The 21,065-nt window shown below is 35.0% G+C and overlaps 1 protein-coding gene across 1 annotated transcript in view; it reads left to right on the forward strand.

The window, feature by feature from the left end:
- The first annotated feature begins 3,326 nt into the window (after nt 1-3,326).
- The window catches only part of LOC117341917 (zinc finger protein ZIC 4-like), a 28,490-nt gene continuing 10,751 nt past the window's right edge, over nt 3,327-21,065 (forward strand). Inside the window, exon 1 of the mRNA XM_033903777.1 lies at nt 3,327-4,779. Coding sequence (XP_033759668.1) covers nt 3,915-4,779 — 865 coding nt within the window. The 5' untranslated portion in view covers nt 3,327-3,914. The remainder of the gene's footprint in view (nt 4,780-21,065) is intronic.

A 21,065-nucleotide genomic window follows, 5' to 3' on the forward strand; every position in this document is an offset into this window, starting at 1 on the left:
ACTGAGTAAAACAGGGTACGATGCACGTGCAGAGTTTCCAGAAAGATTAGGAATTTATCAATTTCGATATTTTATGGGAAATATGCATGAGTTTATTTTGCAAAATGATATGTCAAACATATAAAAATATATCTTGAAAATTGTTGATTAGGAAAAAGAGAGGCAATGCGTGGGTAAGGGTGGGGGTGTGGGCTAGACAGAGAATGGCTGGTCAGCTAAAATGCTACTCGAAAACATCACTCAAATCCCGTTTTACTTGTACCTTGGGGCTAAATCAGTAAAAATGTGTCTCGAACATACGTTCGCAGAATTACTTATATATAGCTCAGCTATTGTGACTTGTCTTAAATAAATCATGTTTGTATTATATATAGATGTCTAATCAGAGAGTCAATGCCGTTTACAATATTCCGGATATATGACAGCTCAATTATTAGTGTAAAGCCAGTTTCTCGTTAGCGTATACTGTTAATGACAAGCAGAGGCAGGCCAGCCGGCAGAAATAATGAAGCTATATGACAACATATACATTAATGACACACAGAATATATCCAAATCACATACAAAATTTACACAAATAACAAAAAAAAAAAAAAAAAAATAGTAATGAACATACCATCCTCGATATTCTCAGCGAAAATTAACGTAATTCTTATCGAGGATGATGACATACAAAATGCCCAAAACTTACATACACAATGTGTCATGTTACGAAACTTACCTACAGAATGTGTCATGTTACCAAACTTACCTACAGAATGTGTCATGTTACCAAACTTACATACACAATGTGTCATGTTACCAAACTTACATACAGAATGTGTCATGTTACCAAACTTACATACAGAATGTGTCATGTTACCAAACTTACATACAGAATCTGTTGTGTTATCAAACTTACATACAGAATCTGTTGTGTTATCAAACTTACATACAGAATGTGTCATGTTACCAAACTTACATACAGAATGTGTCATGTTACCAAACTTACATACACAATGTGTCATGTTACCAAACTTACCAACAAAATGTGTCATGTTACCAAACTTACATACAGAACGTGTCATGTTACCAAACTTACATACAGAACGTGTCATGTTACCAAACTTACATACAGAACGTGATATGTTACCAAACTTACATACACAATGTGTCACGTTACCAAACTTACATACACAATGTGTCATGTTACCAAACTTACATACACAATGTGTCACGTTACCAAACTTACATACACAATGAGTCATGTTACCAAACTTACATACACAATGTGTCATGTTACCAAACTTACCTACAGAATGTGTCATGTTACCAAACTTACATACAGAATGTGTCATGTTACCAAACTTACATACAGAACGTGATATGTTACCAAACTTACATACACAATGTGTCACGTTACCAAACTTACATACACAATGTGTCATGTTACCAAACTTACATACACAATGTGTCATGTTACCAAACTTACATACACAATGTGTCATGTTACCAAACTTACACACAGAATGTGTCATGTTACCAAACTTACACACAGAATGTGTCGTGTTACCAAACTTACATACAGAATGTGTCATGTTACCAAACTTACACACAGAATGTGTCATGTTACCAAACTTACATGCAGAATGTGTCATGTTACCAAACTTACATACAGAATGTGTCATGTTACCAAACTTACATACACAATGTGTCATGTTATCAAACATACATGATATATTATGTACCCAATCGACATACAAGTTATACAACTTAATGACATACAAATTGTATCCATCTTACCTGTAAACACCCAAAATTTCTGGAAATATCCATAACTATTTTCTTGAATCAATGAGGTTAAATATGACTGAAATTTCCATTTTCACCTTTAAGTATTTCGCTATTGTAGGGAATTCAGTATACAGTTAAAATTGTTGTCTTTTACCGGGTTAAAAAAACGCTTAAATCTGATATCAAAATTTTAATATTACAGCTGTAATAATAACAAGCAAAATATATTTATCGGTTCGTAAGGTTAGGTTTATAATATAACATTAATGATGTTTGGGTGGTCGAATGGCGTAGTGGATATAGTGCTAAAGTCTTTCAGGTAAGCGACGTACTTCGATTTGACCTCTTTCGCACTTTTATCCGGGCCAACAAATGTGCTTTATTTATATATTTTACAAGAAAATGAAAGGGTGTACATAGGCTAAATGTACAAAAATAGTACATGTCTTAGATATATAGCACGTGCAGAGAACGAAGAAAGGGAAAGGCTGCAAGGCTTTAGAATGGGATGGTGATAGGAGTTCGAGAACCATTTCGTAAAGCTGATAGAAGTTGTTTCATCAGGAATTTAAACAACACCAAAAATCTGACATGATGTATAGAAAAAAATATTTTACAATATAATACGACACTGCAAAGTGTTATCCTACAACTTATCAATTAGATATAGATTTTGTAATTTGATTTCATAGTGTTTTTTGATGTTTTGCTCACAATAACTCAGATATTTCTGTATGAGTCCTATATATTAATGTTTTAATGTTTAACCAGCCAAAATATTGTCGGAAATATTGACGTACCTACGAGTTAAATTATAAAATGTGTGCTGGCAACGATCCATCGGTAAGAATTTAACTAATTTTATCGTTTACAAATAGTTTACCAGAGTTTGAAAGAAATGGTTTTTCCTTAAATCAATCGAATACCCCGAAATTTTAATAAATGATAAACAATAAAATAAAAAGAATTGTAGAATCTAAAATTAAAACCAACTCAAGAGAAGAATTAAATTCACCCTGTGATATCTAGTCTTAATTTTCTATTTTCATATAATTCATTTCAGAAAAGAAAATAATCATAACGCCCGTGTTTGTTGCGTTGTTTGTTCGAAATGATAAAATAATTACTACATATCTATGAAGTTCAAATAACAATGAAAAACTATCCTTAATCATTAAAAACTACAATAAAAGCCCATTATACTTTTTCTCGTAACTGAACATGTACTCAATGTTGAAACTTGATATCGATAAATGTATGCCTTTGAATTGTAAACATATCTATTTAATTTTACCTCGATATGATATTTCATGTCAACAACATTGTTAAAACTACACCCTGTTTTCAAAGGCAAACTTTTAAATTAATTTACTCGAACATGATATGATTATATTAACGCAACACAACATTATAACATAATAATAAATTGATTGTACTGTCTAGTCTGGTAAGTGTTTTTATTGTTAGATAAACAAATAATCGTCCCGATACGGCCTGTGTTTCTTTGTCAGCTTGGAATCAGGGTCTACAAAAGCTACTGATTAAAACCAAAATGAAGTTGAGGGTTTGTCTGTCAAGCTGTCAAAACCACAAGTGGCGCACTAACGAGACACGCCCAGTGATATTGATCACGCCTTCTCATGAATATTTGGGCGCCGCCTACATTGATGCCGATCGACCAATCAGAGACACGCCTCTTGTCCCATGGTTGTCTCTCTACACTTCCAATCTCCGAAACGGTTAATAATGAAGTTACTACCAGGAATAAAAACTTTTAATATGAAATTGACTAGAAATTCAAGGGGGTAATGTTTATTTCGACTAAAAAATTCAGGACACTACCGATATATCGAAAAAGTGTTTTGTTCAACCTTGTGGTGGTCCTACAGAGGAAGAGCGTGTTCGAGACGAAAGCGGGAAGGCCCCCGAGGAATTCACAAACGGAGGCACCGCGGGATCCAGACTGGTGTGTGTACTCGCCAGCAATACATGTTACCCTAGCATGACTTATCATTGACGAGGACTCCATGATCAGACAAGAAACGGGTCATGCAACTCAATTAACCGTTTTTACGATTCTCCCAAAAAGTGTTGTTGGATTATTTATATGTTGTTATTACTGGGATTACGATATTTGAACAATGATAAACCCATTCATGGATGCACCACACGCCCCCCACCTGCCACCCGGGGCTATCAAGCTGACACCCCCTCATTCCATGTCCGAGGGTGGGGGAATTCATGGCCAGACGGGCCATCAATTCGGGGCCCAGTCTAACGGGTATGGGCTACCACACTCACACGTTAGCAGTTACGCTGCCCGGGATTTCCTTCTGAGGAGACCGGACATTGGACTGTCCGAGTCCGGGACCACAGGACACCCCGGTATGTTTGTTCCGTCCTCTGGAAGTTTCCATTCCGCTCATCATCCGGACACGAGTTCCAACCATGTTCTGTTTCCAGGTCTCCATGATGCTGCGGCACATCACAACCCCGGTCACCATGTCAACAGTGGTATGCGTTTTGGGGCGACAGACATGTACTCACGTGCGGACCAGTTCAATCACATGACTGGACCACGCGCGGACCATTTTGGGACCACACAGCCCTTCAATGTGAATCCCATGGGAGCAATGAACCACATGGGTCCCCATGGCCCCGGGGCGTTTTTCAGGTACATGAGACCCCCGATAAAACAGGAACACACGTGTCTGTGGATAGATCCCGAGGGGCCGGACCCGAAAAAGCCTTGCAACAAGATTTTTGGTACTATGCACGAGATAGTTTCACACGTGACCGTAGAACACGTGGGTGCCGAACAGAATAGTCATATGTGCACGTGGGAAAACTGTGCACGTGAGGGAAAGCCATTCAAGGCCAAGTACAAACTTGTAAACCATATCCGTGTCCATACCGGAGAGAAACCCTTCCCCTGTCCATTCCCGGGATGTGGAAAAGTGTTCGCCCGAAGTGAGAACCTCAAGATACATAAGAGAACACATACAGGTCAGTATCAGCAATGATAATTTGGTCACTCGCAACTGTTTAGACCTTGTCTTCCGTATGTGCTTCGACGATCACTCCCGGTTTTAAATGAATATTATAAAACAAAAATATTTTTCATTATGACACAAATATTAAACAATATAAATATGAATTCTTATAAGCGTTATAAACGTTTATGCGACCCACATACAAATATTCATTTTTTTCTGACAAGAGTTTTGGGTAAATCGTAATTCATATACATGTATGCAATATAACACTAAATCTTTTGTTCACAATTAAGAGTTCGACAACGAGAAAATAAAATTTAGACAGATCTGATTAACAAAAAAATCAATGCATTACTTGTACAAAGAAAGATGATTTCGAAGAAGTACTATTTTGTTTAATATGTTGATTACAAGTTTATCAACAATATTAATAACTCTTGTTTGTCCGGGTGGGAGTGCCCGAGGGGGTCTTACCATGTGTGGAAACCGGAGTTCATACAGAAACCACACGTGGTCGTGCAGGTGACCCCATACCTATGCACGTCCGATCGGGAATCGAACCCCAGTCGCCTAGGTGAAATCACTGCACAAACCAGTCACTATTTCCTCCTCTGAAAGGTTTAATATCCAAGTCCAAAGCACAAGTTACTGATATTAATGCTGTTCTATCACAAATTGAACGAAAGTCGAGAAATTCATAATTTTCACAATACACTAGTAATATAATTTCTCGCAGCATAATTAATAATCAGTTAAACTCAAAATGGCAAACTAATTATTTGTACGCATACATTCTATCTAATTATGTTACTGTATAGTCTTGTGGATGAAATGATTTTTTATTTCATTTTTATTGTTGCAGCGTTTCAAAAGATAATCTTAAACTGAATGATCGAATTTTATTATACAAAATAGCAAGTACACATCTCTCATTAGATAAAATCATGTGACTTATTTATGCTGAGTTCATTTATGCGGAGATGCGAATGAAAACCTGGATTGTGTACTGGTTGGAGATACTGAAGATATGTTTAGCTAAACGAATATTTCACTACGTATAGATAGCAAATATATTTACTTATTTATCCGTTAAAATTAATGATTGTATATATTTGTTTGTAAATACCTAACAGAACACCGATTCCACTTGCCATCGTAAAGTTTGTATTTTCCAATTTGAATGTGAAAGCTCGTGTAGCATAAACTCTAAATAAACACAGGGTATTTTATTGACAAATAAAAAAGTCAATAACTGGATCCGTCAGTAAACACTCGAGTGTTTACATTTCTGTTTAATTAACTCTTAACACTTTTCTATCGCCGATATTGGCGATCACGTGACGCGATTGACATACTCCCTTAATATGTTTGTAGACAAATACAATTGGATTAACGATTTAAAAGGATTATGATATATTTCTTGTGTATATATTTTGACATCCAATTATACAATTATATAAGCTGATATAACTGTAGATAAATGTTTTAACACTTCTGTATATTTCCCTTACACATATTAGATAATGGGAGTTGTTTAAAGAGACGATACAAAACTATATACATGGAAAATCGGAATTGTCACAACCAGTAGAAAGCCAATCGCTCAAGGCGAAAACTCGAGAATAAATTGTCTATTTTACCACCATAAACGTAGGTAAGAAAGATTGTCACTCAATAAAAAGCAGAACGTTTAATCTTCAATTCAGACAAGTATATCTATTCAAGTTTTCACACTGGAGGAAATTAACTGTTGGGTTGAACAAGACTGCTCGAGGGCCCCTACTTATGGAATCTGCTGTAAGCAATTAAAAAAGGTGTTTCTTGTACTTCTTTTGCTTTAGTTAACAGCGCTGGAAAGCATTGCTACAAGTTCTTGATAGAGGGCAGGTGATCGTCTCATTAGACGGGTTTACATAACATTTACAAACATTGCTTTAAGTGCATGCACTTGAGGATGACTCCGGGGTACATTTTGTACCTCTCGTTCAAATTAGTAATAAATATACACTGTATACTTAAACATAAGACTTTTAAGATGATATAGGTATTTGTAAATTAGATATGAAGAAGAACCAGGATAATTATTTTAAATTTACGAGCTTTTAATATTTACATATTTCTGAAGTAAATATTAAGTGTAAAATATGGTAAACGGGATTAAGTAACAATTCATTTTAAAGGAAAAAAGTATACATGTTGAATTTGGAAACTTATTAATATATATATATATATAGTTTTACTTTCAATGGGTCTTTTTTCAATTGAAGAGCACATCATTTTTACATGGTTGATATATATTTTCTTATATACATAAAAACTAAAATGTTTTACATTGTAATACCTCTATATCATTAATGTCTATATCATAAATCAAATAAGTTGTTTACATCCGACATTATGAAGAGTATATGTATGACGTCATTCTATCATGAGATGACGTAATGGTTTGATGCAATAGTTCTTGTATAATGGATATTTCACCGTTCATCTTTCATTTCGACACTTCTGAACTGTGTTATACAGTGCCTGATAAACAACTCTACAAATGTATGACGTCATCAACCCACCCTGATGTCCATAAATTATTATTCTCCCAAAAGTACTGATTCACCTGATCGCTTAATTGTTCATAGAGAACCTTCATTGTTGTATTTTGTGAGTTTCAAGCGTTTCTGTGGTTAAGTTGCGAAAGATGGGAGGTTGGCTCTATAAGATGTACAAGATGAAATTATTAACTTTTATCAAGGGATAATTACTTGATTTCATCAAATTATTGGATATCATCCTTAAATATACTGAGTTATTATAGACAACAGTATTTATAGATTTATTGTTTATATTTATTAATCTAATATCACATACTGGTATCAATTGGTCAGATCAATTGTATTTTTTCGTAAGAGTTTTAAGTGCCGGTGAAATACCAGGTTTTAAGTAATGATAAATCTCATTGCTTTGAAAAAGTGAATATATTTTTTTCTTTACAATAATTTAAACTAAACATCATCCAATATTCTATGAAATATCATCTTAGTCGGTTCAGTTATACTTTAGCTGAACCATTATAGAAAATAAACAAACACGAAAAACAAACAAACAAGTGACAAGAACACTTCCAATAGGTTGTCTAAACCGAAACTCAGGAATTTTCACCGGAACACGGGGGTCTAAACCGAAGCACGTGGGTCTTAACCTAAATGCGGGGGTCTAAATCGAAAAACGGGGTTCTTAACCGAAACACAGGGGTCTAAACCGAAACAAAGGGGCCTAAACCGAAACAAAAGAGGAAAGTCGCAATTACGCAGGACAGGGTAACAATACAGAGAGGGTTTGGACACCTTGTCTCATACGTCAATGACTTTATAATTTCTTTTTAGATAAAATCAAACGTCAAATATAGGATGGTAAACAAGAAGACTTCTCCGGTATGCATGTGTAGTAGATAGGACCAAAATAAATGTCGTCAGTTGATAAATAAACCGTACATCATTGACAACCCTTCCTATTGAAGAGATTTTGGATCCTAAAATTGGACACAAATAATCATTAAAACTTCATGATTATTCATATATTTTACGAAATTATATTGATCCCAAAATAGCCGATTTAAATATGAAGTTTTAACGTATCCTTTTGTCAAAAAGAGGTCCAGACACATATTTTTCATATGCTTCAGAATTTGAATTTGCGCAAGATTTCTTCTTTACGGAGAACGCAGTTGTCGAGTATGACTGGATATTACAATGTATACAATGCACTTTTACATTGTAATATCCTTATAATACATACCCTATATATCACAACTCTGCATTCTCCTTCAGAATAGTCCACAATTATGCAATGGCAAGGGTCAAAATATTTCTAGACTGGGATAGTTGTTGCTGGAGATTATGTGTTGGACTCCTGGAGAGGGCACGAGTCAAAAATTGCCTTCCATCGGAATTTGTGTTTGTGTCTGAATTAAATGTGATTTCAAATTTGGCTTATAATTGAATCCGGAAAGTTGGTTCAGTAACCGACTCACCAATTAGTCGCCTAATTTTCTCCGTGAGGAACTCTGGGCATTTTGATTATGTCTAAATTGGACAGGGATGGCATTAAGACGTGGTCAAGTGATTGAGTGACCTTGTCTTTATCGCTGACCGGTCTGCTTGGCTGGTGCTATACTGACCACTGACATGTTCATGAGTGGTCAAGATATCTAAATGTATGTACATTATAGATATGCGTCACCAAAAGTATTCAAAGATCCACAGACATTCATTTCTATTTCACAATCAACTTTTTTTTTGCATTTTTAACCAAATGATCACTGAAGATGCTACATAACTGATAGCGTATATGTCAATTTTAAAGAAAGTGCGTGTTCATGGAATAATGACCTTACCATGTCATAAAAATGATCGGTTAAAATATCGAAAGTTATGTACTAAATATAGAGCCAAACCATGATTGAATTTTCCGGAATGAAATTATCATTTTATTAAATCACTCTAAATTTAAACGAAAAAAAGAGAGAAACTTTTAGAGGAAGGTAATAGTGCCAATCTTGTTTTCAATCGATCATAATCACTCCTTGTCAGCGATGCAGCGGCTTTAAATGAAGATAAACATTTTTCGTTATAGATTTAAAGACGAGTTCATTACAGTTCATGGTTTGTATTATTACTTACAAAAAAATACGAGTTGACCTCGTGAAATGATGACTTCGTCGTAATGGCTGATGTTTAACACACACTAAACCATATATACAACGGGGAACGTTCAACGTGATGGACATTAAAGATAATTGGAAACACGTCTCGTTAAAACAAAACTCGAGAACATTTGTTTTACATTCCTGTTGATGACTTGCAAATTCATCTGAAAATAATCATGGAAATTGATGGTAATCACATCCCACCCCTTCCTCCCACGACCCTTTCCACGGCAACGGTCTTTTTCTCCAAGTTTTGCGTTTCTTTCATCGTTTTCTCTTTTATACCTATCACTGCATTCCCTGTTGTCTCTTATTGGCGTCCCGTCATCTTATTACGTCTTCTTGATTTCCATCTTAAATGACATCGCCGTCCCCGTAACACTTACGATATAACTCTGTTCTTAATCCACGATAACTCTATGTTACATTGTCGATTTCTTTTTATTTTAACCCCATAATACTTGTCCGAAAATCTGAGTCCGTCATACCCAAAGTTGTCCAAATATATGACAAAGGCACCGCCCTACCCCATAATACTTGTCCAATTATAGACCCCGTCATCGATCATACCCCTTAATTCTTGTCTAACTATACGACCCGGTGATATTCTCTCATTCTTGTCCAACTCTACGACCCCGTAATATTATCAAATTCTTGTCCAACTATGCGACCCCGTAATACCTCCTAATTCTTGTCCAAATCTACGACTCCGTCATACCTCCTAATTGGAGAGGACTTCTGTAGGCTTGCCTGTTGTCCAATTCATTTGTTTTCTAAACAATACAATTTGTTTAAATGATAATTTAAAAAACCCTCCTAATTCTTGTCCAAATCTACGACTCCGTCATACCTCCAAATTGGAGAGGAATTCTGTAGGCTTCCCTCTTGTCCAATCCATTTGCTTTCTAAACAATAAAATTTGTTCGAATAATAAAAAAAACTCCTAATACTTGTCCAACGACTCTGTCCTACCCCCAAACACTCCAACAACGCGACCCCATTAGATACCAATGATAAAGTACTTTCCAACCATATGACCCCGTCATAAGCCCTATTATTTGTCCAACGTTTGGACCCCCTCTTACCATCTCCGCGTTCATTCGCCTCGATTATGACCTTGCCCTTCAGCCTCGCTTTTCGTGGCCTAGTACGGCCCAGTCCTACTCGTTCACACCTATCCGACCCGTTCTGTTTTCTAACATCCTCCACACATCCCAACCCGGTACACAAATCTCCTTCCCATTTCCTGTTTCTAAACCCACCAGACTCCCCTACACGATACTGCTCCCTTACAGCCCCTTGTCCCCTTTAACCTGACCCTCCCTTCCTTAAACCGCTTACGTCACTCAGCCCCCACACTTACAACAAACACGTTGAAACTGATGGAATTTGAATGATAAAAAAAATAATACATTAAAGTCAAACTTGACTAAGATATACATATATTTTGACAAGATGGCCGGCGTGTGGAATATGTATAAAGAAAAAAAGTTACATCGCGTTTTCGGTTGTATATGAAGTCTGAACACGTCTGGTAGAATTGTTTCTGAGTGCCGATAGTCGAATGAGTGTAATAGCTCGGAGATTACAGGAAAATGTATGGCATATAAGGTCGGAAAATACATTTAACACGTACGGAAATCAAATCAACCAGTGTTTGTGTGAAGTTTTTTTTATCTTTTTGTTTCTAAAGCACTTTTGCACGTGCAGGACAGATGTGTAAGTAACAGACAGGAGTGGGAATAAAAACTTAAGGGGAAGTAACTCAGTTTGTACTCTCGTACAGGTCTCGATCTGAGTAGAGTGCAAAGACAGCTGTTTTTGTCATTATTTTTTATTTATTTTTTGTTGTTTATTTTTTTCTAGAAAATGTCTGTTTTATGTATGAATTTATACATTTGTATTAATGAAAGAATGGTTACGAAACTCATTTTCCATTACGATCTCTAAAAAACAAAGAATGTGGCAATTGTCATTCAAACTGACATGATACCATTTGCTCATTCAAAAGAGACATATCAGTTTGTTTGTTTGTTTGTTTGTTGTTTTTTCCATACGCTTCTGAACTCATCCTGTTCCCGGTTTCTTGTGACGTCAAAATTGGGGTTTTAAATCTGGAATGGTGTTAAAATTAACGACTTAATTGTTTGTGGTTTAACTGCCTATCAATCTAGTAAGGTTATTTGAGTTCATCAGACTGTGAAATGGTCCTGTGGTCAGAAATCACAGGCCCCATTGAGGAAAAAGCAGCAGGATGAACCAGAAAATATGACGACATGAATTTTAGGGGAATGGTATTTTCTCCATACACACGAGATGTCGTCATTCTATCTATATGTATATATATTATTTTTCTTTGGAAATTGAATTATAAAAATGTCGTGAAGCTTCTAATTTGATATGCGTTTTCCTGTAAAACTTTACTTTTATTGGAATTCACTGCGAATCCAACTTGTAGTATGGTGAAGACCATCATTTCGTCTCATTCTTTGATATAATGATCGTCTTTTCGCCTCACACTTTGATGTCCACCATTTCGTCTCATACTTTGACATAATGCCCGTCTTTTCGTCTCATACTTTGACATCATGCCCGTCTTTTCGTCTCATACTTGACATCATGCCCGTCTTTTCGCCTCATTCTTTGACATCATGCCCGTCATTTCGTCTCATTATTTGACATCATGCCCGTCTTTTCGCCTCATTCTTTGACATCATGCCCGTCATTTCGTCTCATTATTTGACATCATGCCCGTCATTTCGTCTCATTCTATGACATATTGCCCGTCATTTTGTCTAAATTATAATGCACGTCTCGCATCTGGATAGAATATCCGTCGTTTCGTTACAAACCTCGATAGAATGTCCGTCGTTTCGATCCAAACCTAGATAAAAAGTCCGTTATTTCTTTCATAGCTCATCGTTTCGTTTCCAGCAGAATGTAGATGATAAAATGTCTGCTATTCTGTCTGACATCATCAACAGAGTCGACATAATGCCCACCGACTCGTCTTGTATCTGTCATATGATGACCGTCATTTCGTCTTAATCATAATGCCCGTTCCACATGTGTATATAATGTCCGTCGTTTCGTTCAAAACCTTGACAGAAAGCCCGTTATTTCGTCTCAAAACTCATCGTTTCGTTTCCAGCAGAATGTAGATAATAGAATGTCTGCTATTCTGACTAAAATTATCTGCAGAGTCGACATAATGTCCAACGTCTCGTCCTGCATCTGCCGTATGATGTCCGTCATTTCGTCTCACGCCCCACATAAAGGTTCCATTCGCCCTTGTCAACCCCTTCACAATATAACGTGAGGATTATTTGTAATTAGCAATTATTGGCAGTGTAACAAAGACAATGACGGGATTTCATATTAATTCAATGCTGGCGGTTTATCGAAACCCTTTTTCTATTAAAAATCCATATATTATAAAACATTTCAGTTCTAAACATACGACAACTGGCGTTCAATGACAAATTGTTGTTTACAAACTTCCCGATATGTTATATGTATGAATATATTTTAAATAAATATCCAAATATATCTGCACGAGATTAACTTGGCTTATTTCACATCATTTTGTAGATAGTGACCTAAATGTGTTGTTTGATGTTGCAATATAACCGTCGCCAAATGTTACTTGTATTCAAAAACAGTCATACACGCGCAAAATCCACCAATTCATAAATTCAACTCGATAAAAATCCGTCTACGTCAATAAATCTTCAGCTTCAATCGGTTCCAGTCTTGCAGGATCAGAAATCTTGTGTATCTGATCGTGGTAATTTATATATAAGCCCAGTAATCGTTGTTGATTATTATTGATAACTTCTCATTTTAGTTTTATCTGAAAGGTACAAATGCATAGAGGAGGATATTATCATTACGTTGTAAAGTATGACCCAAATAATTTAAGTTTTGAGAAGTCGTTTGGAAAATATAATCGTAGCGGTTTAAATATGCCTCAGAAGAAATAAAACTATTTTTTCCAGTAGTTAATGAAATGATGGTAAATATGAAAAAAAATGGAGAAAACATGAAAATGGTGATTATCTATATGAACAGTTATAAATAAATGACTGGAATCTAAATAAAATCCGCAATAACACTGATAATAGGTATACATGTACGTATTCAACATGGTTGAATAATGAAAATCAAGGTTATAAAGGACGCTATGATAAAAAAATAAAGATGTATACCTATATCTATAGGTATACTAGTAAATAACAATGAAAACTATAACAGCGTACCTATTGTTTTTAGTTTAAACTGTGTTTTATTTGCCAAATTCTAACAATATATACATGTATATATCATATAAATGATACAATACGGAATCAGAAACAAGTGTCAAGACATTTATATAAATCTGACACCTATATATATAGATTGACGTTACAATAGCAGCATAGACATCGTATCATAATGACAATAGAGTCTAATGTGAATACATCTGATGGAATTTGATCAGATACTTATATAAATTGTAGTTATAAAAGGGGAGAAAAACGTGAGTGGGATTTGCTTCTTCCCTCTGGTTAATTTTTCCATGTACAGTATTTTGACGTGTTTGAGAAATCCCGTCAGATTAGTCACAAGCAATGTTTAGACAAAACTTATTTTAATTCAGGGTAGAGATAGCAAATACAATGTCGATCACGATTATGCCTACTATATCATGTACTTACTGGTGATGTCAATTTAACGAAATCGTCTTCAATTTTGAACAGAATTTTACTGAAAATCTAGAAAAAAAACCTTGTTTTTGTTTATGTTGTGACAGCTAATGTCAAGGTCATTGATTTCGATATTTAGAAATTCAATGTTCGCTCTATAGCGACCCTCTATTGAAGGTACTGAAATTAAGTTATAAGCTAATTGCATTGTATCATATTACGAAAAAGGATTGGGCGTAAGGTATTATATGTAAAACTTACTGCAATGTTTTCTCGATAATACAGGTACATGTATACTAAACCCGTGTGTAAATGTTAGGAGTAGCGCCTTCAAATTCAACTGACAACATATTTAACAAAATATTAAAAAGTGAAGAAAAAAAGAGGGGAGTAGTAAGTAATCAGAAAGAACTAGACGTAAGTTATTAGATAATGTATACAATGATGAAGTTGGTACAGCGCCATGTAAAATGTACTTCTGTGTAATTAATATCTACATCTGCTATCACCCATTACAACTCTTCGGGTTCGCAATTTCTCTATAACCACATTTTTTTTGGTATGGAATTCTATGTATAGTCTGTTTCACATTTTGTGTATGTAATTCTATGTAAAGTCTGTTTCACATTTCTTTAATGTAATTCTAGGTCAGTAAATCTAGGCAATGCCTTTCACATTATTGTATGTAATTCTAGGTAAAGTCTGTTTCACATTTCATATGCAGTTTTAGAGTTAATCTGCTACCCCCATTGCAACGCTTCGGGTTCGCAATTTCTCTATAACCACATTTTTTGCATGTAATTCTAAGTAAAGCCTGTTTCACATTTTTTGTATGTAATTATAGGGTAAAGTCTGTTTGCCATTTTTGCATGTAATTCTAGGTAAAGTTTGTTTCACATTTTTTGTACGTAATTCTAGATAAAGTCTGTTTCACACTTTCGTATGCAATTTTAGGGTATAGTCTGTTTTACATTTTTGCATGTAATTCTAGTTAAAGTATATTTTACACTTTTGTATACAATTTTAGAGTAAAGCCTGTTTCACATTTTTGTATGAAATTCGAGGTAAAGTCTGTTTCACACTATCTGTCACTGTTTATTCAAATAAAAAGTACTATCTAATTCGATTTACAAATGTATTAATTCCTGATATCTCTAGTTGTTGATTGGCAAGACAACGTATGCTGTACTTTTAAGAAAACTGGCGAAACCTCAAATATGCATGTGATTGTTTACCCTTGGGAGCCTCAACGAGCGAGAAAACATGTTTACATAAAACAACTTAATGCTCGTCACAAATATATGTTTATTGCTCATCATAAACCAAAACACTTGGTTCAACATGCCCACACCGATCCTTCGCGCACCTATACATCACTTACAACCGTCTGTACTTTCTCACGGTTATTAAAACCTCGACAGCACCTCATTTACACATTGTACATGTATTGACTCGTGGGAGGGGCAACCGATCCTCAAGGATGCAGAGTAGATTGTATATATACTGCGTATAATATATATATAAAGGTTTGTGTTTCTTTTATTTAGGGTAATCTTTGGCGTTTTAGCTTCTAAATACACATATTTAATTCCGGGGGTGGGTGGGGGAGTGTGGAGGTGGGTGGGTGTGTGGTGTGTGTGTGTGTGTGTGTGTGTGTGTTGGGGGGGGGGGGGGGGGGGGGGGGGGGGAGTTTTACCTTCCATAATCTTGAAAAATAATAAAACCTATTTTGGGTTGATTCATATATCGGTAAAGTATATAAGGTTTGAGAAATGGTAGTAATCGGTCATAGAATTTCATTTTTGTATGATAAATAGAATTTCATACTCGCGTGTACAATATTAACCATGTACAGTTGTCAGTATGTGACAAGTGCGAAAGGTTTCATGCCATATATCAAATATTCCATAAACGTGTTTGATAAATTTCATCTCTGATATTTACAAGGCTAACACATCTTCTGTTTTATCCCCAGAATTCCGGCCCGGTAATCACTCGTAGAGCTACTACGATCAGTAGTCGCGAGATTGTACGATTTGTTGCCAGTATAGACTTCAAATAGTCGAATGTTATATCGCTTCTAACTTGACATTGGATATTGTAGATAAAATATATGTTACAGACGAAATGTCAAATGTGTTAGAACTAATCTTTGTATGTCATCTGTAGAAAATCAGATATATCAGATGTGGGCTGTTTGTGCGCATGTCCAGATCATAATGTTTTCTAAAGTCGAAATTATAAACTTGTGGATATTGTGAAAGATATATTGCCTCCTCATGTTTCGTTTGCAAAACAGTTTTACTTTTGCTTTTGTTTATTTTTTTTATTTTAATTTGTGGTAGTTTTCATATGCATTTTTAAATGTGTATATCTGTAACTGATGTGAAGTAACTTTAGTTAAAAAAAAAGGTTATCTGAAAAAAATCACCTTTGATTGATGAATGGTTTAGATATGAAATTGATCAGCTACTGATATATATATATGTATATTAGATATGAAGGCAGATTATGACATCGACCTCAGCGAGCATTGTTTACTTTCTATAAGTTGATGTTTATTTAGAATTGAACTTATCTTCGAATTATTAGAGTTTTTATTACTATAGATGGACCAGAGGAATACTTCGAGTTAAACAGGATCTTGAAATTATCCGAGTTTTTATTACTATAAATGTAGTTGGACCAGAGAAATACTTCGAGTTAAACTGGATCCTCGAGTTATCCAAGTTCGAGTTAAAGTATTTTACTTTGTTTTACGTCATATACCACAAAATGGATTGCACTGTTAATAAAATCCGTTCATATTAATTTTTCTAATTAGCTATATGTTTAAAGCAATGCACGATTTGTTTTTCACTTTGTGAACATAACATCTACAGCAAATTCTACAATGTATACTAATCTTATCTTTCGCCAATCAAAAGCGACGTAACAAACAATTATCTTGTTTTATGATTCAGATTGGATGATATCACATATAGAAACAGCCAATAGGAAGCCATGTCTCAAACATATTAATTAAATAATTTCTGTTCTTCCTCAGTTTATCACACACCACGTGATATTGTCTAGAGACGAGAATCTCTCCCAGAGTGAGTACACTGCGAGATATTAGACCGAAAAGATAGGAGGAAAGGAAAAAGAAAGGATTAAATTGTAGGAAAGGATTATATCAGATATGATTTATTTTGTCCTATGTCGCCTTTACAGCAGACATTGGAGAAGCATCCATATCTGCAAGGGGTTAGGTTCAATCGCTGCCAACGGTTCGTCCGGATTGAGACAGGCCAATTTCCCCTCGCACTTGTATAGGGAAGGGGGAGGGGAGAGGGGGGGGGGGAGGCGAGATGTACCTAAAACCATGTTTATTATAACAATGCACTGTCAAGTCCACATAAAATTCATGGGAAATGGCATCGCACCATTTTTTTTTATTATTACATAAGCGATATCTGTACTAACATAAGCGGCCTTAAATAACCTTACCCTGTTACTGTAAAATTTCAGTGCGAGTTTTGCAGGTTGTGAGTAAATATAAATATATATGGGATTAGCCTTTCGCTTTGTTTATGCAAATTTTACACGGGAACATCGAAATGAGACCTGAAAGCTAATGAGAACCATTCGGTACTGATATGAAATTTCGAACCTCCGATACACGATCTTCACACTGGATCAATTTAACCGTTAAGAAAATAAATAGACTATCACAAATTCTTTCTCACTTGTCAGGGTTGTCACTAATAATAAAATAGGATACGGAAAAGCTGGATCCGGTTTACGTACTGTGTATTTAAAGAGAGAGTGGTAGGTGGCAATAGACGTGTAGCCATCAAAACACGTGTGATATGTTTTTTCTAATTGTTTGTGTGCATTACGTTTTAAATCATACAATTATAGCCTACATTTTCTATATGTGAATATCTCGCAAGGGAGGGAAACTCTCGCGATATCTCGGACAAATATTAACAACAACAACAAAACAAAAGCAAAAAAACAAAAAACAAAAAAAACAAAAATGAGAGAAACCCCCCCCCCCCCCCCCCCCCCCCCCCAAAAAAAAAAACAAGAAATATCTCTAAAAACGGTAAACGGCATAGTTTATAATATAAAACTGCTGGTGAAATAAATGAACGAACTAATGTGTTTCAGCACAGATAACAAAATGATATCAGTTTGAATCATTTTGGTTATAATACCATGCGCGTAGCCAAGTTATTTTGTATGTGTATGCAGAGAAATGAAATGAGGGGTGAATGAGTACCGTATTATGATATACAGTTAAGTGTTTGGACAATTTAAGTCCGGCATTTAACGATGTCCGAATAGTTACGTTGTCCTGTTTTCTTGAAACGATGAGCCTTGTACAGCATTTAGAATGATAATTTGTGTTGACTTTACCTTATTTTGCACGCTTGGAACAAGTTTACATAATGTCCGAATATGTGTTCAATAACCATACGTACATAACCATAGTCCATTGGGCAAAGCAATACCTTTCCTGTGGGAAGGGCTGTAAAAGAAAGAAATCAAGACCAAAAACCTGAGATCAACCTTGTATTTAGGTCGTGTTACCGTAACACGACGTTTTGGGATGAGCATTGCGACAATGGGTGATGTTTTCATGACGGTATGTGTAGGTGAAATTCATTTATATATAAAAATACAGTTGTAGTTATAAAAGTTCAAGTAAAGTCGAATTGAATTTAATATAAATGAATCTTTCGACTGTACCGGTGGTCATAACATAGCACGACATGTGTTCTAGAGTTAAGTTAAAAGTTGGAATTATAACGATTATCATTATACTCAGAAAGGGGTTGATTCACGAGGATTAATGTCCTTGTTCCAGTTATAGCCGAGCCTAGGACACTCTCTCAGATAGAGATCAGAGTTCAGAAGCTTAACTACCAGGGAACTATGTTCATGTGACAACCCAGGCAAGCCAGGAAAACCACACTTGGTCTCGTTTGGAGACGTTAATCCCACTATTTAGCAGCCTTCATATATAAGGCAAAACATTCGTGACAGCGTTGGTGTGCAAACCTAATGATTTAAAAATACATTAATTTACTAATTTCATTGAAGATCAGACAAAGGGTACATATATAATATCAAAATCTGTACATTTGAAAATTAGATTTCTGTGTCTATCTGCGTTCAGAGAGCTGTGTTTCATTATATTCAATAACATTCCTAAGCATACGTATAGTAACGTTCACCTAACGTTTGAAAGCAAACGATTTCCTTAAAAGTATTGATTCATTTCTGCATCTTACCAACTGTCATGTAGTGAGGAAAATTCCAATAGTGAATTTTGTACTCTATGCGCATATATAACTCCGGACCTGTTCTTTTGGTTAATGTTTTATAATTCATTTTAAGATTAACCGTAACAAATATGTAAATCAGACTTCACCCCTGGTTTCCGGTTGTAAGTAGTCCTTTATAGGAATGGCACCAAAGGGAGGATGGTGGGCTAGATCAGACCTCAGAAAAAATTTGAATGTTACTATGCCCAAATTTTAATCATATTTAAATGAGCAATTTAAATATGTAAATGAGATATTATCTCCAATTTTCACTATTCGCTCATTCACTACATGTACGTTTAACAATAGATGATATAGGCGCTTATTTTACTCTTCTTAATTGAGAAAGTATCAGATTATCTTTTCTACAAGTTTCATGCAATTGTGTCGAAATACACACACACACACACACACACACACACACACACACACATATTTGAAAAAAAAAAGTTTTTCTCGTTGTGTATAATTGGAATGAGTTAAATTACAATTCTATGTTGTATTGTGTTTCGGCATATTATCGTGATAACATATCTTACATAAGATATCCGTATCTGAATATAGCTGTTAGATTGTCTGACATATAAAAAAGATAATCTGAATTGTATAAAATAAATATGTATTGTAAAAGGGAATGGTAGTAGAGATAAACAGAAGAAAATTAGGAGAATTTAGAAAATACAAAAAATGTAATTTGCTCTATTTTGAAGGTAGAACAATACCAAATAGACTGATTCATCAAGACAAAAGAGGTGGGGGATACCAAACCGGAATCAAGTTAATAATCATTTAGTAGAGTAAAGTTACAAAAAAAATGTATTGATTTATTCTATTTTTTTCTTTTAATTTAAGTTTCCTATGTTTAGGACTTAACGTTTTTGTATCAAAGCTCATTTTAAACTTATCGAAACACTTTTAAGTCTATATTAAGATTTTTAGTCTATATTAGTATATATATCTGGCATCTGTTTTATTTGACAACTAATTTTGAAATTATTTGGATTTATTTTCATTTTCCCCATATTTTGTGTAAACCGTGGGATATCAAAACTAAGTTTTGTGTGCTATTTAGAATTTGCTTCAACCTCTCATATATACATATATCTTGCAAATTTTGTATATAAAATGCATAAATTTGGCATTGATCTTTTATGTCCTGAATGCTCTAAAATGTTAGCGTAAACATTTTGCAATTCTGACAACCACCACGGAGCTTTGTTACATCAGGTGTACCATTTTGACTTGTTTCTGATGCTGATGGTTCCTGCGGGGCGAGCTGAAATTTCTTCCAAAGAAACAGGTCTTCGGATTTTTCTTTGTCCCACTTTAACCGACCGATTGATTGCGTTCCCTACCACGTAATGACTAGTTATATCAATTAGTGGGATTTGACTAGAACCATCACTTAGGTACAGCATTCATAGTTTGTGTATAGAAAAGCTCATATAAATAACAGAGTTTTTTCTTTCTTTGCTTTGTTTTTGCGCCTGAATACGACTGCATTTCAATCAGGAATATAATTTTATTAATGTGTCATTTGAAAAGATGCATCCACTTATTCAGCTTGCATTCAATCTTAACTTTGTTCCGTTTTTAA

The sequence above is a fragment of the Pecten maximus genome, chromosome 14 (genome assembly GCF_902652985.1).
Source record: "Pecten maximus chromosome 14, xPecMax1.1, whole genome shotgun sequence".
Taxonomy (NCBI): Eukaryota; Metazoa; Mollusca; class Bivalvia; order Pectinida; family Pectinidae; genus Pecten; species Pecten maximus.